At 39.0% G+C, this 23,827-nt stretch overlaps 3 protein-coding genes across 3 annotated transcripts in view; 2 read left to right on the plus strand and 1 right to left on the minus strand.

Moving 5' to 3' along the window:
• Positions 1-4,104, plus strand: part of lrrc9 (leucine rich repeat containing 9) — a 29,947-nt gene extending 25,843 nt beyond the window's left edge. Inside the window, exon 24 of the mRNA XM_016663020.1 lies at positions 3,876-4,104. Within this exon, the coding sequence (XP_016518506.1) occupies positions 3,876-3,921 (46 nt within the window). The 3' untranslated portion in view covers positions 3,922-4,104. The remainder of the gene's footprint in view (positions 1-3,875) is intronic.
• Positions 4,105-4,604: 500 nt separating this feature from the next.
• pcnx4 (pecanex 4) lies at positions 4,605-17,984 on the plus strand. The gene is made up of 11 exons (XM_007576191.2): positions 4,605-4,754; positions 6,075-6,855; positions 8,184-8,363; positions 8,465-9,003; positions 9,088-9,188; positions 10,020-10,142; positions 10,280-10,640; positions 13,307-13,410; positions 14,551-15,644; positions 16,976-17,162; positions 17,544-17,984. Exons 2-11 carry the CDS (start codon positions 6,155-6,157, stop codon positions 17,793-17,795), a joined length of 3,642 nt encoding a protein of 1,213 aa, XP_007576253.1. The 5' UTR covers positions 4,605-4,754; positions 6,075-6,154; the 3' UTR covers positions 17,796-17,984.
• Positions 17,985-18,296: 312 nt separating this feature from the next.
• dhrs7 (dehydrogenase/reductase (SDR family) member 7) lies at positions 18,297-23,578 on the minus strand. The gene is made up of 7 exons (XM_007576192.2): positions 23,375-23,578; positions 22,427-22,579; positions 22,223-22,329; positions 21,277-21,516; positions 20,473-20,595; positions 20,185-20,400; positions 18,297-19,835 (listed from the first exon to the last, which is right to left on the minus strand). The coding sequence occupies exons 1-7, from the start codon at positions 23,502-23,504 to the stop codon at positions 19,794-19,796; spliced, it is 1,011 nt and encodes a 336-aa protein (XP_007576254.1). The 5' UTR covers positions 23,505-23,578; the 3' UTR covers positions 18,297-19,793.
• Positions 23,579-23,827: the final 249 nt, after the last annotated feature.

The following is a 23,827-nucleotide window of genomic DNA, read 5'->3' on the forward strand; positions in this document are numbered from 1 at the left end:
ATTGCTGAGTGGGGCGTATTTCCACTCAGGTTCAGGAGTGAATTAGAGGTGTGCCATCACTAGCTCCGTTTACATTACAATTGTGCACAAAACTTCCTTCATATACCACTAATGTCGAAAAAACACAATTTCATAATTGTGATGTTTCTACTAAATAAGAAATGCAGTTAAATAAGTTTGTTTATGCAGTAAGTCACTCAGACATGCTGCACTTTCGTCCTGCCACCACTTCCTGTCGTCTTCTTTGTGGTTTGATCCAGTGGAAACATCCAGTTGTTAATCATGTGGACCTGTGAAAATGTTTCCATTGGAGTTTTGCAAAATAAACAAATTTCAGTACGGCCAAAAAACCACCTCATCATAGCTTTTTTATAGAAAAACATTTTTTTTTAAATTGCCATGTTTCTATTAAGTTAAATTTATTTTCATAACTCTAATTTGTGCAATTGTATGGTCAATGGAAATGCAGAAGTTTTGCACAGCTTGGTTCCTTTTAAACTTTTCCCATCATACATGAGTCATGTGATTCAAATAAAGTACTTCAATTATGGTTTTGCGAAATAAACCAATTTCAATATGGGCAACAAAACCTCCTCATCTATGCGCCAAAATGTTTTAGCAAAAGGTTTTTTCAAACTTGCCATGTTGTCAGTAAGTGGATTTATTTTCGAAATGTCAAATTCCGCAGTTATATGGTCAATGTAATCGCAATTACAAGGTTTTGCACAGTTCTATGAGAATATTCTTTGTTTTCATTTACAAGCTGGAATTATGAAGACAAATTCGCTTAATGGAAACATGTCAATTTAGAAAAAACATGTATTTTGCTAAAATATGTTTGTGCTTGGGTGATGTGGTTTTCCAGCTGTATTGAAATGAGTGAATTTTGTAAAATTTCCATAGAAACATCACACAAGTCATGCAATAAACAACCAGATGTTTCTACTGGCAGAAATTATGAAGAAGACAACAGGAAGTTGTAGGAGGAGGATGGTGTTGCATGTTTTTTAATAAACAAGCTTATTCACATGTGATTTTAACTGTGTATCTAATTTAATTGTGTTTTTTCGACAGAATATTGACAAAGTTTTGCCCACATTTATAATGGAACTGCATCTCCTGCTGATGTTGAAAAAACACAATTTTGGGTAACACTTTATTTGAAGGGGGTTGAATAAGACTGTCATGACACTTTAATAAACATGACATAACATGAACATGAATAAGCCTTCATGAATATTTATGACTATTGTCATAAAGCGTATTTCGGTAAATTATGACACTTTTAATACAAAGTTGACATTATTCAAAATGTCTTTGTTATGACAACTTGACATTAACCAAGAAATCATTACTGTTTAAACTTTATCTTTAATAACATAAAAGTTACCTTATATTTGTTATAAAATTTACTGACATAAATTTTATAACAAATTTATGTCAGTAATGATTTCTTGGTTAATGTCAAGTTGTCATAACAAAGACATTTTGAATTATGTCAACTTTGTATTAAAAGTGTCATAATTTACCGAATGACGCCTTATGACAAGTCATAAATATTCATGAAGGCTTATTCATGTTCATGACAGGTGTTTATGACAGTGCCATGTCAGTCTTATTCAACCCCCTTCAAATAAAGTGTTACCCAATTTTGTAATTGTTTCCATTAAATAAGAAACTTGCCATGCCATAATCCTCCAACTACTTCCTGTCATCTTTTCTGCCAGTAGTAACATCCAGTTGTTGATCATGTGATCCATGTGATGGGAACAAAGCATTTTTGTTGCAATTTTGTAAAATACTCTACATTGATACAGCTGAACATCTCATCCTACTGCAAAAAGTGTCACAAAGAGCAGAAGCTTCATAAATTGGACCTTTTTTATATTTTTATACTTCCATTTGGGACTACTGTTTCTAAAAATAGCCCAAACACTTAAAAAAAATCACCCAGCTGTTTTTTTGGAAGTTAGGTAATGTTTACTGAAAAACGAGTTGTTTCAAAAACCTCCCAGTAGTTAAGTCAGATTCCACAGGCACTGTGCCGTTACCTAGCAACCCCGGTGGAACTAGAGCATGTTTGGTCAGCTGGTTTTGTAGAACGGCTGCTGAAAAAGACAAGAGTTTTGTTGCTGACTTGCAGTTCAGAAAGTAATTATTGACTCAAAACAAGCTCCTAAATCCTGCTGAAAAGTTAAACCGTAATAAGATATTTTCAGTAGAAACTAAACCAAAAATACTTGGTAAGATTTTATATTTTTACATTGAACACATTTCCAGGAATGGACACTCCATACCTCCTTTGCCACTTATTTAAATCATAATTGTTTAGCTGTTTATTTTTCTTTGCAGTTGAGCATTTTCACATATAGCAGAGATAAATTGTCATAAAAATGTTAAAAGCTCACATCAAGTTTATTTTAATTATATGTTATAGAGTGAAAACTTTGTGTTGCTCTTTATTACCAGATTTATTTTGTGTCTGATATCAGTGACAATAGAATCTCATTAAATATGAGTCATTATATCTATTGATCAAACTAAAATAGAAGAAATTATTACATTTTTATCAGAGAGTTTTGTACAGATTGTTTTTACGTCTACTCTATTTTCATATCAACACCTAAAACCTTGAAGTTGATGTTTATATAACTATCAATCAATCAGTGTAATTTAAATGCATAAAAGCAACCTGGCACCTTTGGCCACATCCTCCTAAATGCTGCTCTCCATTTTGCAGAAAGTCCAGAAGTGTTTTGCTTGACGGTTTGTGAAGAGGAGCCGTTTAGTTGCTCCCAACGCCCCTCTGCAAGTCATCAACAAAATCTAAATTATTTTGTCCTCAAAAGGTGCATATTATATCCCAAGTTCATTTTCCTTTATTCTCACAAATACATCCTGCCTTGCCATATTGCTTCTTTTGAAGTGTGCCATTGAATTATTGCTGTCGCTTGTCATTTTCCTGTAATTTGTTTCCTGTGGAATAAAGAGCGACTGGAGACGGACAATTAGGATGAAAAGGGAAAATGCTTCTATTTTGTGTAGACATTTTGGATGAGAGCAAATCTCACAGAAGCATAAAATCTTAACCGCTTTTCATTTCTGACCTTGCGTGTCATTTATTGTAGTACTGAACTTGTGTGCCGTTCATCACATTATTTCAATCCCACAAAGCGTATTGCTTCTTTAAAAAGAAGGGAAAAAAAGTTTATGGGAAAAGAAAACAATTGAGAAATACCCAATTTTCCTGCAAATTTATCAGAAATCACTCTTCACTGGTTTGTCAGATAAGCTTTTTGTGCAATTTTCTGCCAGCCTTTTATAAATCATGACATTTGCATTATTTCTCCTTGACTTAAGTGTTGAAAACATATTTCTTAAAGTGTTGGGAGGATTACAGATTAAAATAAGGGCTGTCAGAACTGACAAGCGTCTTTCTTCTCATGGATTGCCTTACACACAGAGCAACACACACTTGCTTTTTAAGGGAAAAAAAAACCCTCCTGGCCTCTGATACCCACACTTACCGTTCCTAACATCTGCAATTAAATCTAAAATTTTCTCTTTTTTGTTTTGTTTTATGTTTTGTTCTTTGCACCTCTTTTTTAAATTAAATACATTACAAATACAGACAAATGACCACTGAACCAAGAGTATTAGAATCGGGATTTAAATACAATGTTGCAAGTAGCTACATTTGATATAATAGTAAATAGGGACAGCCTTTTTCTTGATTGGTGATATTCCTTCACACAAACATGATTATTCAGACTGAATCCGGGAGAGCTACGTCATTGGTTCTCATTGATTGTATACTACCATATTGACACACATGTAAATTGGGTTTAATATGTTTTTTTGCTCACTCTTTGCAGTTACAACAGCTTCAGTCGTTATGGGAAGGCTTTCCACAAGGTTTAAATATACATTCGTAAGGTAAAACGACTTTCTTCAGTCAGAGGCTTCTTCAATTTCGCTGCAGGCCTGACTGCTACTGGAGATCCTTCCTACAGCATCACCATCACAACTGCAATTTCAAGAAACATTTATGAAGAGATAAAAATATATAAAAATATGTTGTTGTTTTTTTTCATTTAATAAAATTTTGTGACTGTACACTTTAAAAAATGTTGCATCCTATTTCCAGCATGTAAATGCACTTTTTAAATTAAACTGAGTTTTTTTTTAAACTTCCTTAAACCCTCCTATAGGAAATCTTTGCACCTTTATAATATTGTATTTAAATTTGTTGTATATCAGCACTTTTGTTGTTCTATTTCAATTAATCATTCAACAAGAAAAGTTGACAGTCTTCTCTGTTTTCAAGCATTTTATGTATTTATTACTTTAAATATGAATAAACAATAAACAAAATTTAAAATTTGATTCTTTGGAAGTTTATTTTATTTTATTTTAGAACAAAAAAATTTCTAGTTATATGAAGTGTTTGTATTTCATAGCTGAGATCAAACTGATTTGTGATTCTGTCTTTATTGTGTTGATAAACGGGCAGCGCTCTGTGGGCGGGATTAAAAATCCTACACCAATCAGAGTCCTCTCCTTCTTGTAAGCTGCACTGTGATTGGTCAAAGTCTGACAGCGCATCATGCTGCTGTTGGTTAGCTGTGCTATGGCTAGCCAGCAGCTAATGTTAATACTGAGGACTGCAGGCCGTTTTTCCTCTCAAACCTCATAATTATCTTGTGGAAAATATCACTACAGGGTCTTTGCCGTTGGTCCTTATCCCCCTGATAGTAAGTTGATCTCTCATTGCTCAAAACATTTTGTTTTTTTAGCTATTAGTGTGAGAAGTTAGCGGATTGAGGCGCTGTCTGCCTCCGTTATTTCAGCCACAGAACTAGCAAAGGTTCAGTCTTTTGAGACCACTTTATCTGTAATAACAAACCTGGTTTGGTGTCACCGGGTTGTTATATTAGTAATAATGTGTTAAAGCAGACGGACTCCCATCAGAGCATCCTGTTGCTCTGTTGTGCTCTGGTGTCTCAGCAGCAGTTGCTGTTTTTGCTCAGAAACGTTAGAAACATGAACAAACCAGGTTCACACACCTTTTAGATTCATCATTCTAGATTGATTTAATGTGAAAAATTAACACATTAGAAAAGTTTTATTATTTAGCTTTCGGTTCTGATCCAAATCCTCTAAACACTAGTAGCATGGTAATAAAAAACAGCCCAGGTTAGCTTATATTACCTGTACAGGTGCATTTCAATATGTGATCAGTGAAAAGCTAATTTATTAAACTAAAAATATTGACTTATTTCAAGCTGTATTTTGTTATTTTGCTCATTATGGTTTAAATAGAATTACAACAATATATTAGACAACTAAAACAACATTTTTAATCGTTTAACACTTCAGGAGTCATTAATGCGGTTACTGCATCAATGCGACGTGGCATGGAGGATCTTTGGCAGTGTGGGCAGGCACCAAAAGTTATTGGAGAAAAAAAAAACAGTATTTCCATAAAATTTGCCAGCAGATTGAAACTCAAAGTGCACTACTGTTTCTTGTTAGACTCCTGCTCTGACTCTGAGCTTGAAGTTCTGCTGCCTTATTTTCCAAACGAAATGAAAAATGTTGAGGTCTTTGGACAATTTAGTGTTTTTTTCTCCGTAACCCAGGTCGAGCAGCTAGTACAGTTTTAGCTCATGTGCTGGATTGGTCTGTGTGCTGCATTCGTGTTGGTTGTGAAGGAGGCTCCACTTTTGCTTTTCAAAGATGTGCAGTTGTATAATTGTGCATCTGTTTGCAGCAATTTTCATGTGCTGAGCGTTGAGTTGGGGGAGTGGCCAGCAGCAGCTTATTTGTATTTAAAGTGACAAGACGCCCTAAAACAGCTCGGAAATCTCATTATATAAGAATATTTTAGATAATGAGACAAAAAACGTAATGAACATGATTTGTATAGGCCATAGATCTGTCCTAATCTGTTTAAAGAAGCATAAGCAGTCACCTTTAGTTCTCTTTATTGAAGTAGTGCTACTCTAGTACTTTTTTGGGTACTCTGCCCTCCTCTGGTCTGTATTGTGACTGAAGTGTTTCGTGTTTACCAGGTGAGTCGTCCTCCGTGGCCGAGATGATGACAGCGACGCCTTCTCCGTTTCCGTGGAGATGACCTGCCACTCTTTCTGGAATGGTCAGAATGGGGCCAGATGTGCCCCTTCTTAATGAGTACAAGCAAGAGTTCTTCTGGAAGCGCTTCCCCCAAACCGTGTTGGGGGGTCCCCGCTTCAAGCTAGGCTACTGTGCCCCGCCTTACATATACGTCAACCAAGCGGTTTTGTTCCTGACGCCATGGCTGTTCGGCGGCATCGGCACGCTGCTCTGCCAGCTGCAGCTGCTCCAGGAGCTTTATGCCGCCGTTCTCTCTGGCATGCTCATGTTCGCAGCTGCAGCAGGTGTTCAGGCGCTGGCGCTGCACGCTGCACGCAGGAGCGGCACGGTAGTGGAGAGACTTGGCGCACCCAACAACCTGGTTGACGAGGAGGAGGTGGAGTTCACCCACTGCGTCAGTCCGGAGACGGTCCGATTCATCGCTCCGGGGAAGCGGTTCGGCCTGAATGTGGTTCTGCACACGGTCCTAGCTGGAGTTCTGTGCGGCTTTGGGACATGGTACGTGTTGCTGGGCCGACTGACGGCTCTGTACGGCAGCACCGGCGCCTCCCTGGTCGTGTTTGTCCTCAGCTGGGTGACTCTGTGTATAGCCGAGTACTCCCTCATCGTCAATACGGCCGCAGAGACGGCTACTTTCCAAGCACAGGACACGTACGAGATCACGCCGCTCACCCGGCCGCTCTACGTTTTTATCTTCATCGCCGTGGATTTGGCTGACAGGTGAGCAACAACTCAACAGGGTTCAGTTTTCAGGAAACTGCAATCCTCCAACTCAAATTTTTATCCGATTAATCGATTATTCTGACGATTAATCGAATAAAAAATATGTATTTTAAATCCAATTGGTCAATTATTCTGACGATTTATAAGATAAAAAAAAAAAGGTCAAATTACTCGATTATTTTGACAGTTAATTGGGGGAAAATGATCAGATTAATTTGTTAATCAGATAAATCAATTCATCAGAATAATTGACTAAATTATTATTCTGATGAATAATAGGTTAATCGGATAAAACTTATTTTTTTATCCAGTTAATCAATTATTCCAACAATTTATCAGATAAAAAAAATTATCAGATTAATCAGTTAATCTAAATTAATCAACTTATTGTTTATTCTGATTGATCAATTAAATTAAAAGACCTTTGGCACATTCTGCTGATTTTTCATTTAATCACTTAAGCCTTTTTTATACAATATTATAAATACATTGAAGATGCAAATAAACAATTTTATTCCTCTTTTAAATGAGAAAATACAAATTTTATTGTCTAAAATTCAACACTGTAGCATTTCTTTTGTGAATTTGAGCCTGCTGAAACTAAAACTAAGCCACTTGAGGAGTTTTGGCTAAAACATGTTTAAAGCTGCAGTTTGTAACTTTTAATAAAAATATTTTTTACATATTTGTTGAAACTGTCACCATGACATCACAGTATGGTTTGACACAGATAATCTCCAATCAGAGCTGGGAGGAGGGTCTTAACGCTGTCAGTCAGTAGTTATGCTTTGTGTATGCAGTGCTCACCCCACACACACTTTCTCTCTACTACGCTGCAGCGTCTTCCTGATAGCAGAGCCTTTCATGAATGCTAATGCCAGTTAGCATAGCCACCGATTATAAACTTTTTTTATGGAACTTTAAGTTGTTTCTGTGTCATTGGGACATTTGGCAGCACTTTCACGTGGTTGATTGACAGCGCTAAGACCCTCTTCCTTGCTCTGATTGGTTGTTTTTAACCAGGAGTGTCACTTTTCTTCAAACAGCCATAGTAGCTCATACTAAACTGTTAAAACATGGTGACAATTTTAACAAAATGTATAAAACTTTTTTAAATAAAAGTTAAAGACATGTTTTCTTTTCTTAAATGCAAAATGTATATTTATTTTGTACAGTTTTGACTTAATTACTGCTCTGAAAATGTTTGTTTTCAGCAAATGTTCTTTTTTTTTTTGAGACTTAACGATTGGTCTTTTAAATTATTTCAATAATCGATTAATCTGATTAATCAGCCCCAGTCACAGTGATGTCAACATTTTGTGTAGGTTCTCCCACGCTGTTCCTGAGCTCCAGCTGGCCAGCCAGACTCTGCACGTGGTTTTCATCTTCCTGCCTCTGCTCTGGGCGCTGGGGGTTCTGCCGCCGCTCGACGCCCTGCTCCTCTGGGGAACGGAGCAGGTTCTGGTGTTTGGCCTGGGAGGCTCGCCGATGTCCAGCAACATCAGGTGAGCAACATCCCTCCAAGATGACCTACAACCGTTTGTCACCTAGAAACGATGAGATGTGTTGTTGTTTATCACGTCATCGTTAACTTTGTGTCCCTCAGGCTGCTCCTCATGTGCGCCGTGTCCTTTGGCGTCGCTGTTTGTAATTACTTCATCCCGTCATCGCTGGGCGTTGTCCTCTTCTCCACCTCTGCCGGGTTTCTGCTGAGCCTGGACCTGAGCCAGGTCGGTGCGCTCTGCAGGCGCCAGAGAACCGCCTTCAGGGACCACAGAGTTCACAGCGGGGGGTCGCCATCTTTCCCTCTCACTTCCTTTGGCTGGAGCCTCGGCTGCCGGGAGCTGCTGCTGTTTTCCAGCCTGCTGGCGGCGGCCACGGCGGAGGCCGGACTGTTGCATCACTTCATTGGCTCAGCTCAGTCCCAGGTCTTGGTTACAGGACCTCAGGGTCCGGTTAGCTACATCCTCATCATACTTTTCTCTCTCTGCTGGGCTCTAAGAGAAATCCAGGGAGCTTATGTAGTTGCAGGGATGTTCCTGAATCCCCTGTACCCTAAAGGAATGTCCAATGTTCAGAGCTTCAAGCAAAAGAGCAGAGGGTTGCACGCAGTTGCTGCAATCCGGAGAGTCCTGCTTTATCTTGGTGAGCGTCTGGCTGCATGCTTTTCATTTTCTAAACATCTGCATGGAGATGTGACTGACCAGAACCTGCTCTGTCCCACTTCAGTGTCTCCGTTTGTGATGGTTGCTTTTCTGTCTATGGACGAATCTCTGCGGTCGCTCCACAGAGTCACCGTCAGTGTGGGATTGACACGAGCCTTTAGAGCGGTACGTTCACACCCGAAAGGGGACATGTCGCCTGATTTATACATCCATGCTGCTTCTAAAAACAACCAAAGTACTTAAAAAAACTCATTTTCTGGCAATAAATTGTTTTTTTTTTGCACCTGGAAAATTTGTTTCAAAACTTTCCAAATGTAACATCACAAACGCGCACAGACTGTCCTGTTACCTAGCAACCCCAGCTGAGCTGTGTCCATTACCTAGCAACCCCAGCGGAGTCCCAGAACGTTTGTTCAGCTGGCTTTACTTCTGTACAATGGCTGCTGGAAAAAACAAGTGAATCTGTTCAGAAACCGCTTACTGCATTCTTCACTGCAAAAACACAAAATCTTACCAAGTAATTTTTGTCTAGTTTCTAGTGCAAATATTTCAGCACACTTGAAATTAGATAAAACTAACTTTACCTTTTCACCAAGATATTGGAGCTTAGTTCAATAATTCCTTAAAATTGTAGAAAAAGTTAGTTTTGTCTTAACTTAGTGTGGCAAAATATTTACAATAGAAACTAGACTAAAAATACTTGGTAAGATTTTGTTTTTGCAGTATTGTTGGTTGTGGAGGAGGCTCCACTTCTGCTTTTCAAAGATGTACAGTTGTATAATTGTGCATCTGTTTGGAGCCGTTTTCATGTTTGAGTGTAAACGTTGAGTTGGAGGCGTGGCCACCAGCAGCTCATTTGAATGATTTCTTTAATAACTTGTTCCAGATTCTCAGAGGCCAAAGGAAAAAGAACGCGCTCTCTTCTTTTCTCCACTCTCTCTACTTCAATAATCATGAGGATGGGGTCATTGAGTACAGGTGGTTCTTGCCTTTCAGGTGTGGCAGAGCTCAGAGGACGCCCTTTTGCAGATGGTGGTGGTGATCTTAGTGCAGCTTGCAGCTGGAAGTAAAACACTACCCAGATGGGACGCCTTAGGAACTGGAGTTCAGCTTCTTCTGGTGAGCTCAACATAAATCAGTAAATTAAGCAAATTTCTCTCGATGTCTCAGTGTGAGATTATGCTGCTGCAATAACAGATTCACATATTTGAAGGCGGTTATGTTACAGACCTGATGGTGTTAAATTTGTAACCCAGGTGGGCCTGCTGATGGACAGACTGGGTCAGTTCCTGGCCAAGCTGAAGTTCACCCTCACTGTCCTGGTGACGTCCTGGACGGAGAAGAAGCAGCGGCGTCAGGCGGCCGGGACTCTCCTGGCTCTCAACGCCTCGCTGTGGCCGCTGGTGCTGGCTGTGGTGACGCTCTCTGCCCTGCTCTCTGCCCCCCTGCTTCCCCTTTTCACCCTGCCCGTCTTCCTCGTGGGATTTCCCAGGCCGCAGCGCAGCTGGCCAGGCCCAGTGGGGACGGCCTGTCCCTGTCCGGACTCCGTCTTCTACCAGCAGATGAGTGGAAGCTTGGCCTCTGCTCTAAGGACGGCCTTTGCAAGCGGTTCACTCGGTTAGTGGGTCGTGCATGCTTTCTCTATTCTTTCTATAAAATTATTTCATATTTAAAATTTTATTTATAGAATGTTATTTGCATCAGAATACAAATAGTAATTACATAGCTGAAAATGTAAGAACAAAACCCAATTAAACAATTCGATTAATCTTTTTTTTTTTTTTTTTTTTTTGTTTAGTGGTTATTCGTGGTTTATTGATTTTTTCATTAATTTTTTTCTTATTTAGTCGTTAATTGTTGTCTCGAGTCTCCGGACTGGTCATCTGTTGTCTACTGAAAAAAATATATTCTGTTGTGTGATTTTATCGTGTCTGTCTATATCTTTTTTTGTTTTTTTTTGCTTTTAGGTTAAAACCCTTAAGGGATTATTTTTTTCTTTTTTTTTTTTTTTGCAAATTTGGGTTTTTTTTATTGTTTTTTTATTTTTGTTTAAAAGGTTTAGTTGTTTAATTAAAATTTTTTTAAATCTGTCTCCTGACCAAAGTTTTTATCTGAATAATTGTCAGAATAATCGATAGAAGATTCCATTACTGAAATAATGGTTAGTTGCAGCCAAAGAATACAGCGCTGAGGTAAATCCACGACCCTTTCTGTTGTTGTTTACTCGGGCTGCAACTAACAATTATTTCAGGCATCAATTAATGTATCGATTATTCTGACGATAAAAATAAAAAAAATTCTCATTCTACAGAATTTTCATTTGCCTTTTTTTTCTACAATATTAGAAATATGTTAAAAGATGCAAATAAACAACTCAATTACTTTTTTAAGTAAGAAAAACTTTTTTCTCTAAAATACAATAACAAATTAATTTATGCATTAATTTAGTGCTTGATCATTTGTAGCAAAAGGTGCATCTGCAGCGAAAAAATACTTCAAACATCAACATGTGAAAAGCTCTACCCTTTCTGCTTGACTTAATTTGTTATTTTTTGGATTAACTGATTAATAATTGTTTTTTTTTCTTTTACACAATTTGAATCAGGTGAAGCAAAAGCTGTGCCACTTGAGGAGAACATATAATTTTTTGTTGATCTTAAATGCAAAATGTATATATTTTTGTACAGTTTTGACTTCATTACTGCTCAGTATATGTCACTCTTTCAGCAACTGGCCTTTTTTGAGTCTGTATACTCCAATCAGCAATTCATCAATTACTGAATTAGCTAATGATAATCTCAGTAATCGATTAATCACGAATAATCCGATTAATTGTTTCAGCCCGAGTGTTTACCTTCCACTGTAACACAAAAAAACAGTTCAAAGAGAGTTCAGAAAATCACTTCTTAGATATTTTAGTGACCTAACACCCCTCTGGGTGGAGCAGGGATTGTATGCGTCCCCTCACATGGTTAAATACCAAAAAGAAACTCGGTTGTGAGGAGCCTTTTTCAAGTACTGGCGGTAATGTGGGCTTACATCATCGCGCTGAGTTTCCTGTGAAGTGACCCAAAAAAACCGCTCTGATCTGTATTCATTACATCCGAATGTTTCCGCAACATTAACCGCATAATACTCCGAGGCTGAGCTACACTGCTGCGGCGATGCACTCTGCGCTCAATCAGAACGGCCCAAATGGGGAAAAAATACACATACAAACAGGAAGCTGATATTTCTGCAGTGCCCATTCAAAAGTGATCAAAAAATTTCACCTTACTGTTTCACATGAGCTTTGCAGCTGTGGCGGTGATGTGTTATTTAGAACGGCAACTTGTTAAATGACGGCGGTTTGTACTGTTCCTTTAGCTTTGCTCACACTGGAGGCTATGGAGCAGTGAGCAGGAAGAAGAGTCTGCTCAGTCTGTCGCTTTCCATCACGATATAGCGGCTGGAACTATTCTGAGATGTCATTATGGGACGCAACATTATCCCTGAGCCACGCCGGCACTAGTCATAGTAAAACAAAAGCTCCCTAACCTTGCTGCTCTGCTGTGGGTCTGTGGTGAAATAAATGTCTGTCTTCTGTCTGCAGAAATCAAAGTCCTGCTCCGACTGATGGAAAGATGAGGGTTAGATTAGGTTTAATGTTTAGATCCAGGGGCTGCAACTAACAACTATTTTAGTAATTGATCACTCTGACGATTAATCGTTTAATCAGATAAAAACACATTGCCACATTTTACATATTTTGCATTTAACAATTTTTTATATGATATTAAAAATATATTAAAGGTGCAAATAAACAATTAGATTATTTTGTTAAACAAGAAAATGAACATTTTATTTCCTAAAATTCAATAAACTGGGTGAATCTAAAACTGTCACTTGGGTGAGAAATGAAAATATTTCCAGACAAAGGTGTATTTAATTTAAATGAAAAATATATACATAACTTACACAGTTTTGGCATAACTACTGTTTTTGGCATAATGTCGGGTTTTTGAGTTAAATTAGTTGACAATAATTTCAATAATCGATTAATCATGATTAATCTGATTAATTGTTTCAGCCCTGTGTAGATTTCTGTGTTTATTGATGTGATTATTTGCTCTGTAATGTAACCAGACAGAGCAGCAGCTGAAGAAAAATGAAACGGATGCGTTTGTTTGTTAGTTAGGCTGAGTGCATGTTGTGTGTTCCCCCTTTCTTGACCTCGGATTAGACGCCACACCTCCTCATACGTTCAGTTCACCGACGACTCATGATGTGCTCTCTGTTTGTAGGTTCTGTCGCCCCAGGCTCTCATTTTCTGGGACGTTTCCAGGACCGTATGGTTTGGATAATGATCCTGGAGAGAGGATACGGCTACTGTACAGTTAATATTAAGGTACTGCAGCGTTTTTCTGCTTTTAATGGTCACTGCAGGTGTTTCGTGAATGAATCCTTTTCACTGTGACCAGATGCTTGGTGTGGACAAGAAGGGTCTCACCTGGGCTTCCTTTGATAGAAAACTTCTTGTTACTTTGCATTTTGAGCTCAGTTTGACTCCATTTCATCAGAGCTGCAACTAACTATTACTTTACTAATCAATTATTTTGACAATTAATCGGATGCAAAATAAAACATTTTTTTGGCACATTCTGCACATTTTTCATTTAACCACTTAAATTGTTATATACATTATTAGACATACATCAATAGATGCAAATAAATAAATAAATAAATGAATAAATAGATTAATTTTTAAATTTAAACTAAATATTTATTGTCTTGAATGCAATAATATAGTTTATACTTGATCATTTGTAGCAAAGGATTCATCTGTAGCTAAGATTGATGTCAACATGTGAAAAGCTCAGGGAGTTGTACTTGAATTAATACAATGTAGGGCTGATCTGGTGACCATGTTCCGCATTAATCAATTAATAATTGCAAAGCAAAAACTGCTTAATGGGATTATTTTTTGGAACCAAGTCTAATAAACTATCAGGTGGGAAAATGTCCTAAACATGTCCAAATATGTCTATGAAAACACACTTACTGTAAAAGCTTTTTGACATGATTGTATTTCATTAAATGCATTAAATCTGGCTGAGAATTGGTGCTACACTGCAAAAACACAAAATCTTACCAAGTATTTCATTCTAGTTTTTTGTTCAAATATCTTATTTCACTTGAAATACGACAAAAACTAACTAAAAGTCACTTTTCAGTAAGATATAGAAGCTTGTTTTAAGTCAGTATTGATAAAAAGTACCAGTTCGACTAGCAGATTATTTGACTTATAAAATGGGAAAATGTCAGAAGTTAAATATTCTGCCAGTGGAATTTGTACTTTTTCATCAATATTTAAGAATAATTAACTTAAACCAAAATTACATATCTCGCTGAAAACAACATTTTGTCTTATTTCAAGTATCCTAAGATATTTGTGCTCAAAAATACTTGGTAAGATTTCATGTTTTTGCAGTGTACACAGATGCAGTGAACTGAAATTTAAAGTTAGATGAGTTTTTCTTTGCTGCAGGGTTTGGAGCTGCAGGAGACGTCCTGCCACACGGTGGAGGCCCGCCGGGTGGACGAGGTGTTCGAGGCCGCCTTCGAGCGCCCGGAGCGGCTCGGCTTCACCCAGGGCTTCAACCTGCACTGGGGCAACGCGCTGACGCCCTGCGCTGCGCTGGCGGTCCGGGTCTACTCTGACGCCAGGAACGTCCTCTCCGGCATCATCGACTCCCACGACAACCTGAGGAAACTGCAGGAGGACTTCATGAAGGCGCTGACCTGGCTGCTGCTGCGCCACTGTGTGCAGAGGCAGAAAGGTTTGCTGTGGAGCAGCGAGGTCGGGTCGGCCATCGGAGGCGTGAAGTCCCAGTCCTCCCAGTTGGCCCACACCACATTCAACCCGCCATCCGAGGCTGTGGTGGTGGAGTCCAACATGTCCTCTCTCAGGTTCAGACAGGACAGCTCCAGTTTGACGTCGTTCGGGGACTGGTCGGACGAGGACGACCTGTTCGGGCCTCAGCCGGCCCGGCGGACCGTTGCGTTGGTGACAGCGGAGGCGCAGCCGGGCCACGCGGCACTGCAGACCGGCGCCTCGCTGCCCGGCTCCGTAGAGATGGACAGCCTGTTTGAGAACATGGCGCTGTCCGCGCTGCAGCCGCTGCAGCCTCTGGGGCTCGGCATCGGCATGCCAGCGGTGGACAGAGGCCGAAACCCGGAGGTGCTCAGAGAAAGCCCTCACCTGAACTTCAGCTGCCCGCAGTCGGAGGCGTTCAACCTGCCTCCGGTTTGGAGGACAGCGCCGTTGCTCCCATCCCGCCTCCTGTCACTCAGGCCGCTGTTCCCGGAGGAATGGTTTCGCTTCAGCCTGGGGCGCTTTGGGCTGGCGGCACAGGGGGAAACACTGGAGGACATGACCAAAGCCCTGAAGGAGGACGAGGTTTTGAAGGAGCTGCACGTGAAGGTGGCGCTGTCCTGCCTCATCTCTGTGGGGGCGGAGTCAGCGTTCACCAGCCCCAGTTACATCTACAGGCTATACTGCGGAGACGTGCCATGGACGGAGGGACTGGACTGGCTGTCTTCAAGCAAAGATCTTTACCAGCTCACACTGCAGGCCTTCAGGTAGAAGCTCCTGATTTAAACTGGTTTTAATGGGACCAGAATAGGGCTGGGAGATGCAGCTTCAAAATAAAATATACGATTTTATCTTCCTACCAAATTCAATATCTGATTTCATTTTTCTTGCTTGCTTTTCTGAAAAAGACTACAGATCATAAAAATATTTTCAAAAAGTAGCTTTTATTTCTGTCTTTGTATTTGCAAACGTTACAATTTTTCAAATATCCTATAGAGCCAAACAAAGAGATGCTGCTCACACATTCTGAATATCCGCTGGACAAAACAGCTTTGCATAACCTACCCAAACATTTTCATTAGGTTTTCCTGTCCGTTCTTCTCCTCCAGGTCAATCAAAAAGTGACTTTTATTTCAATAATTCCTTCTGAGCTGTGAGTTGTAAGTATTGGGACCAGGCTATGAGAATTTTTGTTTAATTATGAGAATAAAGTCATAATATAAGCAGAAAAATTATGCAATTTTACCAGGAGAAACTCATAAAGGTGAAACATTATGCTTATACAGCTGACCAGACGTTCTGGAACTCAGCTGGGGTTGCTAGGTAACGGGCGGAACTCAGCTGGGGTTGCTCGGTAACAGGGTGGTGCCTCCTATTTGTTGCATTTGGGAAGTTTTTGAAACAACTCATTTTCCAGACACCAAAAACTTAATGTTGTTTTTCATGTGTTTAGGGTGTTTTTAGAAGCAGTAGAAACCCAAATAGACATACAAACGGGTGAAATGTAAATTTTGCATAATAGGTCCCGTTTAAAATGAAGAGAAATAAGTTGTTTTAGCAACTTATTTCTCTGTCCGTTCTTCTCCTCCAGGTCAATCAAAAAGTGACTTTTATTTCAATAATTCCTTCTGAGCTGTGAGTTCAGCTCAGAAGGAAGCTGCTAAATTCAGAACCAGAATTTAGCAGGTTCTGACGTGACCTGCTAAATTCATATGTTTTTTTTCTTCAAAATATTTTGCTTAATCATTTCAAAGTCCTGCAGCTGATAAAAATTAGATGCTGACACATTTTCTTTTTTGTTAAAGTTTTATACCAAAGTGTAACTTGACAATATGCGTTTTTCATTTTAATTTAGTTGTTTTGAATTGGAGTTCTCATAAAATTGCTGCTTAATTCCCCTAATATTACTACGAAACAACTCGTAATTAAAAAATAAAAATTGTACCTGAATTAAAAGTTCAAATAAATAGAAGCTAGAACAAAACGACTGCCCTGGACTATTAAAACCAAAGGTGAAAAAAATCAAGATTTTTCCAAATATTATATCCTCACAAACCAGGATTTTGATTCGACAGCCTCTGTTTTTCTTCTCCCACAGGTTTAGCTTCAAGCTGCTGTTCGATCAGGCCAGCCTGGGGCCGATGGAGTCCCCGGAGGAACTGTTCAGCACTTTAGAGGAATATGAACGGGACTGGTACATCGGCCTGGTGACGGAAAGAGGCTGGCACGACAGCGTCCTTCAGGAGAAGCCCTTCCTGTTCTCCCTGGGACACGACATCACCATGGTAACTAAACAACCTCTGCTGCATCAAGTTAAAAACAATAATTCATATCGGTAACAAAAAATAAAGAAAATGTTCCATATCAGTTTCTTTCGATAAAAAACTTATGAAACTTTAACAAAAACTGCAGGCGTGAGTCTGAGTCTGGTGAATTTTTGGTTAGAACTTGTTTGTTTTTCATTCAGTGGGAAAAGAATCCAGAAATTTTACTCAAGTAAGAGAAGAAATACTTTATAATAAAATTACTCAAGTAAAAGTAACATTACTTTAAAAAAATAAAATAAAATGTTACTGAAGTAAAAGTAGCCAGTCACCGCCCAGCTCTGGGACACATTGTTATGGTGGGTTAAGTTTTGAGAGGCGCTGTCTGTCTTCCGTCCTCAGGGAACCTACACGGGTCGGGTCCTGTCCCTGCAGGAGCAGCTGGTGCAGGTCGGCCGTCTGAACGGAGAGGGGGTCAGAGGTCAGTGGGCAAACCTTTCCTGGGAACTCCTGTACGCCACCAACGACGACGAGGAGCGGTACAGCATCCAGGCTCACCCGTTCATGCTCCGAAACTTGACAGTTCAGGCCGCCGACCCGCCGCTGGGTTACCCCATCTACTCCTCCGCTCCGCTCCACTTCCCCTGCCTCTGACCCGGAGTCCCTCAGGGCGCCTTCGTTTCAAAAGAAAACACCTCAGTTTGTTTCTCACCTGTTGCATTGTTTTCTGTTTGGACACCCAATATCTTTCTCATTAAAGCTGGAGGATGTAACTTTTATAAATAATGTTTTTTATGTTTTTGTTGAAACTGTCATCATGTTGTTATGAGACAGATAATCTGTGAAAAGATTGGTCTCCTCCACTTCTTCCCTGAGCTACTATTGCTGTCTGAAGAAATTCTTGACCAGAAACAACCAATCAGAGCCAGGAGGCGGGTCTTAGCACTGTCAATCAACCTCATGTACTCAAACAACTTACCATATAGAAAAACCATTTTTCCGACATGCTATTTGGTGTAGCATTCACAACATGCTATGCTGATGGGAAAAAGCTGTAGCAGAGGTTGATTGACAGCGCTAAGACCCGCCTCCTTGCTCTGATTGGTTGTTTCTAGTTAGCAAAAAAAGCATAGGAGCTTGATATCTTTTTTTAAACACATTATCTGTCTCATAATGCCAAGACATGGTTACAATCTTAACAAATATGTAAAAAAGATATTTTTGAAAAAGTTACATACTGCAGCTTTAAGTGGGAGTTTTTAATATTTTTTTAAACAGGAACTGTAGCACCACTTTATGAAATAATGTCATAAAATTGGGATTTAAAATCTAATAAAACATCTTTAAAGTAGCAGTATGTAACTTTCATATAAAAAATAGACATATTTGTTGAAGCTGTCAGTCATGAAACAAATACTCTAAAAAGCTTCTCCACCTTCTCCAGTGGTAACTAGAAACAACCAATCAGAGCCTGGGGGCGGGTCTTAATGCTGTCAATCACAATCCCTTCCTTGCTCTCTGCAGCGAGAAGATTATGTGTTTGCTAGGCTAGTTAGCGTTGAAGGTAGATGAACGATTTCTCTGTAAAGATAAATTATTTCTCCACAATGAACACATTAAACAGCCAATAGGAAGTGGGCTGACAGTGCTAAGACCCGCCTTCTGGCTCTGATTGGTTGTTTTAGGTTTTCACAGATTATCTCTCATGACATGGTGACAGTTCCAACAAATGTTAAAGTCACATACTGCAACTTTTATACGGCATTATACAATAATGCAAAATGTAATGAATGCATATTGGATTGTTTTTACATGTAGGTTAATATTGCGAGTTCTGGCTAAAACGCAACTAAATGACCAAAAGTTTCAAGTTATTGACCAAAGGTTAAATTTAAATGGTTACTGAATCTACAACATGACTGTTTTATGAAGTATAATTATTTGTGTGAACAAAAAATATTGTTTAAAAAAATTATTGAAATAATCAGCACAAAATGATTATTTTATTACATTTTGCATTTATTATTACATAATACTGCATTACAGAAACATTTAATGCCAAAATCTGAGTCGAGCACATTTCAATCTGTTGGAATTGAACAGAGAAACCACTTCCTTTTTAGGAAAACATCTGGTTTTATTGAACTTTTTCCACATTTTTCTGATTTCATCTCCATGTCACCAAAAAAAGGGACGATAATTTGAATGTTCTGTTCAGGATATCAAGGATGTGCCTTGGGAATATCTTGCTCTCTTTATGTCAGTGCTATTGTTTTTGTTTACAATCAGTTGTTTACAGGCGTTCAAAGGAATGTGTCCAGATTTCTGTACATAGTGATTTTTATATATGTGTAAATGTATATACTTGAAATAAAATGTTGGCAAAAATATTTTGGTTTTTTTTAACATTACCAGGTTACAAAAACTGATTTTATTTTGCATTGGAAAGGTCAGCACAAGTGCATCATCATTCTTACTTATACTGTCTTCAGGCAAGGTTAAACATTTTCATCTAAAAGAGAAATTACATCTGGGATGGAAGGAGCGCCAAGCTTTCAAAAAAGCTATCCTTCACCCTTAAATCTTTTCTGGTAGGAAACAGCCAGCGTCAGGAATGCGGCGGAGTCCTTCCCCTTCAGGATGTGTCGTCTTTCAGGAGGTCTTTGGTTTAGTGAAGTATGCGGAGTCCGCGTCCTGCAACAGAAAGGGCCGCCTGTCAGCTCCGATTTGGCACAGCGGTAAACAAAATCAGAATGGTTCTCATTCAAGGATGAAAACTGAATGAGAGATTTTTAAATTTACAGTAATTGTTCTGTGGCCACAAGCTTGACCCTGACATTTTTTTAAATACACAGACTTCAATGTTGAAAAATATTCCTCGATTGGTAGATTTCTTCCCTTTTCCTCCCATTACGCCTCAAACTCTCCTGGAGCTGCGGGTGTCTGGCAGAGGTATGCCAGTGTAGCTGATATTTGCACTAGAAACTGGACTAAAAGTACTTGGTAATATTTTGTGTTTTTGCAGTGTTGAAGACAAACGTACCACGCCAGCTTTGAAGTTCTGCACCCTTTTCCTGCCCAGCTGGTTGGTCATGGCCCAGGCCACTGTCGGTGCGTACTGCCAGGCGTAGTAAAACATCAGGAAGGGCTGCTGGGCAATCCACATTTCCTTCACACCGTTTGCAATTCCCACCAGCATCAAACGCACACAGCGACTCGTCGACATCTTGTGCTCCTGGCTGCCAACTATGGCCACAGGCTGAGGAGGAAAACAGAGAAAGCAGAAACAGCCAAGTGCTCAGAGGCATAGAGAGAAAATAAAATGTGTTACCTTGTTTAGTTCTTCAGTGAAGGCGTTGCTGACGATGTCTGACTGAACCGGACCCGGACACACCATGCTGATGAGGATATTTGGGAAGTCTGTCAGCTCAGTTCGAAGAGAATTAAAGAAACCCTGTGGACGATAACCCACAAAACAGGTTATAGTTACGCTGGTAATTATCATTTAGATTCCTGACAAGGAAATAAATCAGATAATCACAGGATAAATTAAAATTACCTCAATAATTTTCACTTGCATGATGTATTGTTTTTCTCTTTTCTAACAAAAACTGGATGATAAAAGTCTTCAGTCTGGTGCTTTTCTATCAAATAGCCTTTTTTTGAAGGACAATTTTGTTTTCAGAGACTTATTCATTTATTTTAATTGTTATTCTGCTGTTTGTTTATTTATTTTGAATATTTAAAATGTCTTGCGAAAAAAAGCTACATTAGCTCAGCTAATTTTGCTAGTTTGGCAGCAAGTACTGAAGTGAATATCACTGATATTTATCTTAGAATTACACAGAGGTGGGTAGAGTACTCAAAAGTTGTAGCTGAGTAATAGTTGTGAGGTACTTATGATGTTTAGACAGGAACAAGGCGAGATTCTCAGCTTATTGTTGTCATAGCAACTGCCTACCAAGATGGCTGCCAGCTACAAAGTTCACAGAAGAGTGACGTCACAACTTGTATTATTATGACACTATTACCATTGTATTACTTGAAAAAGTTCTCAAACAAACAACACTATTGTTTATAGCGATAACATCTGGGACAATTTGTCGTCCAGTAAAGTCTGACAAAGTGGCATCACCTGCAGTGCGTGCTTGCTGGCAGAGTATCCTGTGGATAGGGGCGCCCCAGCCAGGCCGACCACGCTGCTGACGGTCACCACGCTCCCTCTGCCTCTCTGCGTCATGTGAGGCAGCACCTGCTTGGTCAGAGACACCGTGCCGATGAAGTTCAGCTCCATCAAGGCCTCGTAAACCTCGACGCGGGTCTCCAGGAACAGGGAGCGCTGGCTCCGGCCCCCGTTGTTGATCAGGACGTCGATCTGAGGAGGAGGTTTGGGAAATGTCAAGAGTTTGAAATCTAATTTTCAGAAACATACACAGTGGAACTGATCCTGTCCTCATTCAATCAACCAATCAAGTTTATTTGTATAACAAATAACTCAGTGTTTCGGCTATTTCGCAGTTCTCCAGACGTTTGTTCCAGATTTGTGGTGCATAGAAGCTGAATGCTGCTTCTCCGTGTTTGTCATTATGTCTCTATTTGGTTAAATGACATTAAAAACTCCACAAAAACGGCTTTACATTTAAGTATTCCAGTATGTACAGATATACTACATACTGAAGGGTGTTCCTCAGGGGTTAGTACTTGGACCACAACTGCTGGTCATCTACATTAGCTGTACTTCAGTTAACCATAAAAGTGTGCAAATATGACATTACGAAAATAAATTTGCTTAATGGAAAGACACTAAATTATAAAAAAACAAACAAAAAAAAACACAAAAAAAAACAGTTTTTGCGCTAGGATGAGGTTTTTTGGTCATATCAAAATAGATTTATTTTGGAAAACTTTAAGTACATCTTGTTAAAACCTTTTCTTATGTTTACTACATGCTTTTTTGTTTTAAATAGTCTTAAATGTCTTACCCCTCTTGTAAAATATTTGTATTCTCAACTAGTTTCTTGGTTGTGAAAGGAGATGAAAACACTTTTCTCCTTTGGATGAAAAAAATGTGATGATCTTACATGTCCAAAGTTTTCGATCACTGTTCTTGTTTTTTCCTCATGCGACTTCCTGTCCAACAAATCAAGAGGAAGAACAAGAATGTCCTCGTCTTTGAGGCTGGAGATCTCTTGAAGAAGACATAAAAACAACAAACTCGTGTTATTTTAGTTTAAATATAAATTCTTAGACATTCAGGAAAGTTATTTGAAAACCGAATAACTCACCCAGACATTTTTGTTTAACTCGGTTCAGTTGGTCTTCACGGCGAGCGGACAGGACGAGTCGAGACCCGCACTTCGCCAGCTGATAAGCCAGTTCTTCTCCAATCCCACTGGAGGCTCCGGTGACCCAGACCACCAGGCCTCTCAGCCTGGATTCTGGGAAAAACAACAAAACAACTTTAGCCTGGAAAATACAACATTTTAATTCAGAAACAATTAAATTTAAACTATTTACCAAATCTCAGTCTATTATTTATATAAGAAATTCTAAAGAAAAAGGTGGATCTGTAGTTATGTTCACATTTTTCAATATTTAAGTCTTTATTTTAGAGTTCATCATGGAAAAACAACATAAATAAATGAATATACTCAACTGGTTTAACCAGTGGAGTTCCCCAGGGTTCAGTGTTTGGGCCCATTTTTTTTTTTATCTTTAGGAAACAATATTTCATTTTATGTTTGAACTTTATCTCCTTGAAATAATAAAAAAATGTAAAAGGTTTTTATATAAATACTGGATATTAAAATTTAAAACATAAACAATAACAATAAGAAAAAGTAACAGTAGATTAATTTATGTTACACATTTGATCAATATTTATACAAAACCTGACAGTTAAATATTAAATATAAAAACATTTTTGCAGAATCTGGTTGACTACAACGTACAAATGACTTAGACTCTTAATTGGTTTTAACCGTGGTTAACTTCCTGTTTGAGTCGCGATGATTTTATTTTGAAGGGGCAACTTCCTGTTTAACCGATAGAGCAAACGGCAGCATAACGGGAACAGAAGAGAAGTTATAACGGATGTTACTCGACAACTGTGCATTTGTTATTCCGAAAAATCCATATTTTATTGACAATCCTGGTTTTGCGAAACAGTTTTTGTGTCGATCCGAACCAGGCGCACCCCTCCCACAGCTCCATGTCCAGAGTCCGGATCTCACCTGGTTTATGTCCTATTAAGCTAGCTAGCTGGAGAGTTACGTCTGCGTCTCCAAAAATAAAACACACGACGTGGACGAGCAAACACAGAAGAATAAAACTCCACAGAAGGGAGGAAAAGCACCAATCCATTTGTCAGAAAAGGAGTTTAATACGGAGAATAAAAAAAACAACTGCAGAGAGGAAGCTAAACTGTAATGACGTCACTTCCTATATTGTAATATTTTCAAATTTAAGATCCGTCTATCTAGGTAGCTAGTTATTAAACGTTTTCCACATTTTGGCACAAACATAAGTCTGTTTTAATGGGATTTCATATATAAGTGACCAACACAAAGTGGTTTATAAAAATGAAAAGTATGGAATACACTTGAATTAAGCCCCTCTGGACTAACTACAAATGAACTATAGCTAACTTGATTTTTTATAATTGCTCATTTGTACCACTACTAACC

This window comes from Poecilia formosa, unplaced genomic scaffold (assembly GCF_000485575.1).
Source record: "Poecilia formosa unplaced genomic scaffold, Poecilia_formosa-5.1.2 Scaffold400, whole genome shotgun sequence".
NCBI classification, from domain to species: Eukaryota; Metazoa; Chordata; class Actinopteri; order Cyprinodontiformes; family Poeciliidae; genus Poecilia; species Poecilia formosa.

Bases quoted from the DNA above. Each gene is read 5' to 3' on its own strand.
- pcnx4 (XM_007576191.2), top strand. From the start codon at position 6,155: ATGGTCAGAATGGGGCCAGATGTGCCCCTTCTTAATGAGTACAAGCAA. The intron at 10,143-10,279 runs GTGAGCTCAACA...TTTGTAACCCAG, and splicing joins CTGGAGTTCAGCTTCTTCTG to GTGGGCCTGCTGATGGACAG. The intron at 10,641-13,306 runs GTTAGTGGGTCG...CTCTGTTTGTAG, and splicing joins CTTTGCAAGCGGTTCACTCG to GTTCTGTCGCCCCAGGCTCT.
- dhrs7 (XM_007576192.2), bottom strand. From the start codon at position 23,504: ATGGATTGGTGCTTTTCCTCCCTTCTGTGGAGTTTTATTCTTCTGTGT. The intron at 22,330-22,426 runs GTGAGTTATTCG...GTCTTCTTCAAG, and splicing joins AGTTAAACAAAAATGTCTGG to AGATCTCCAGCCTCAAAGAC. The intron at 19,836-20,184 runs GTACGTTTGTCT...TTTCTGTTGCAG, and splicing joins AGAACTTCAAAGCTGGCGTG to GACGCGGACTCCGCATACTT.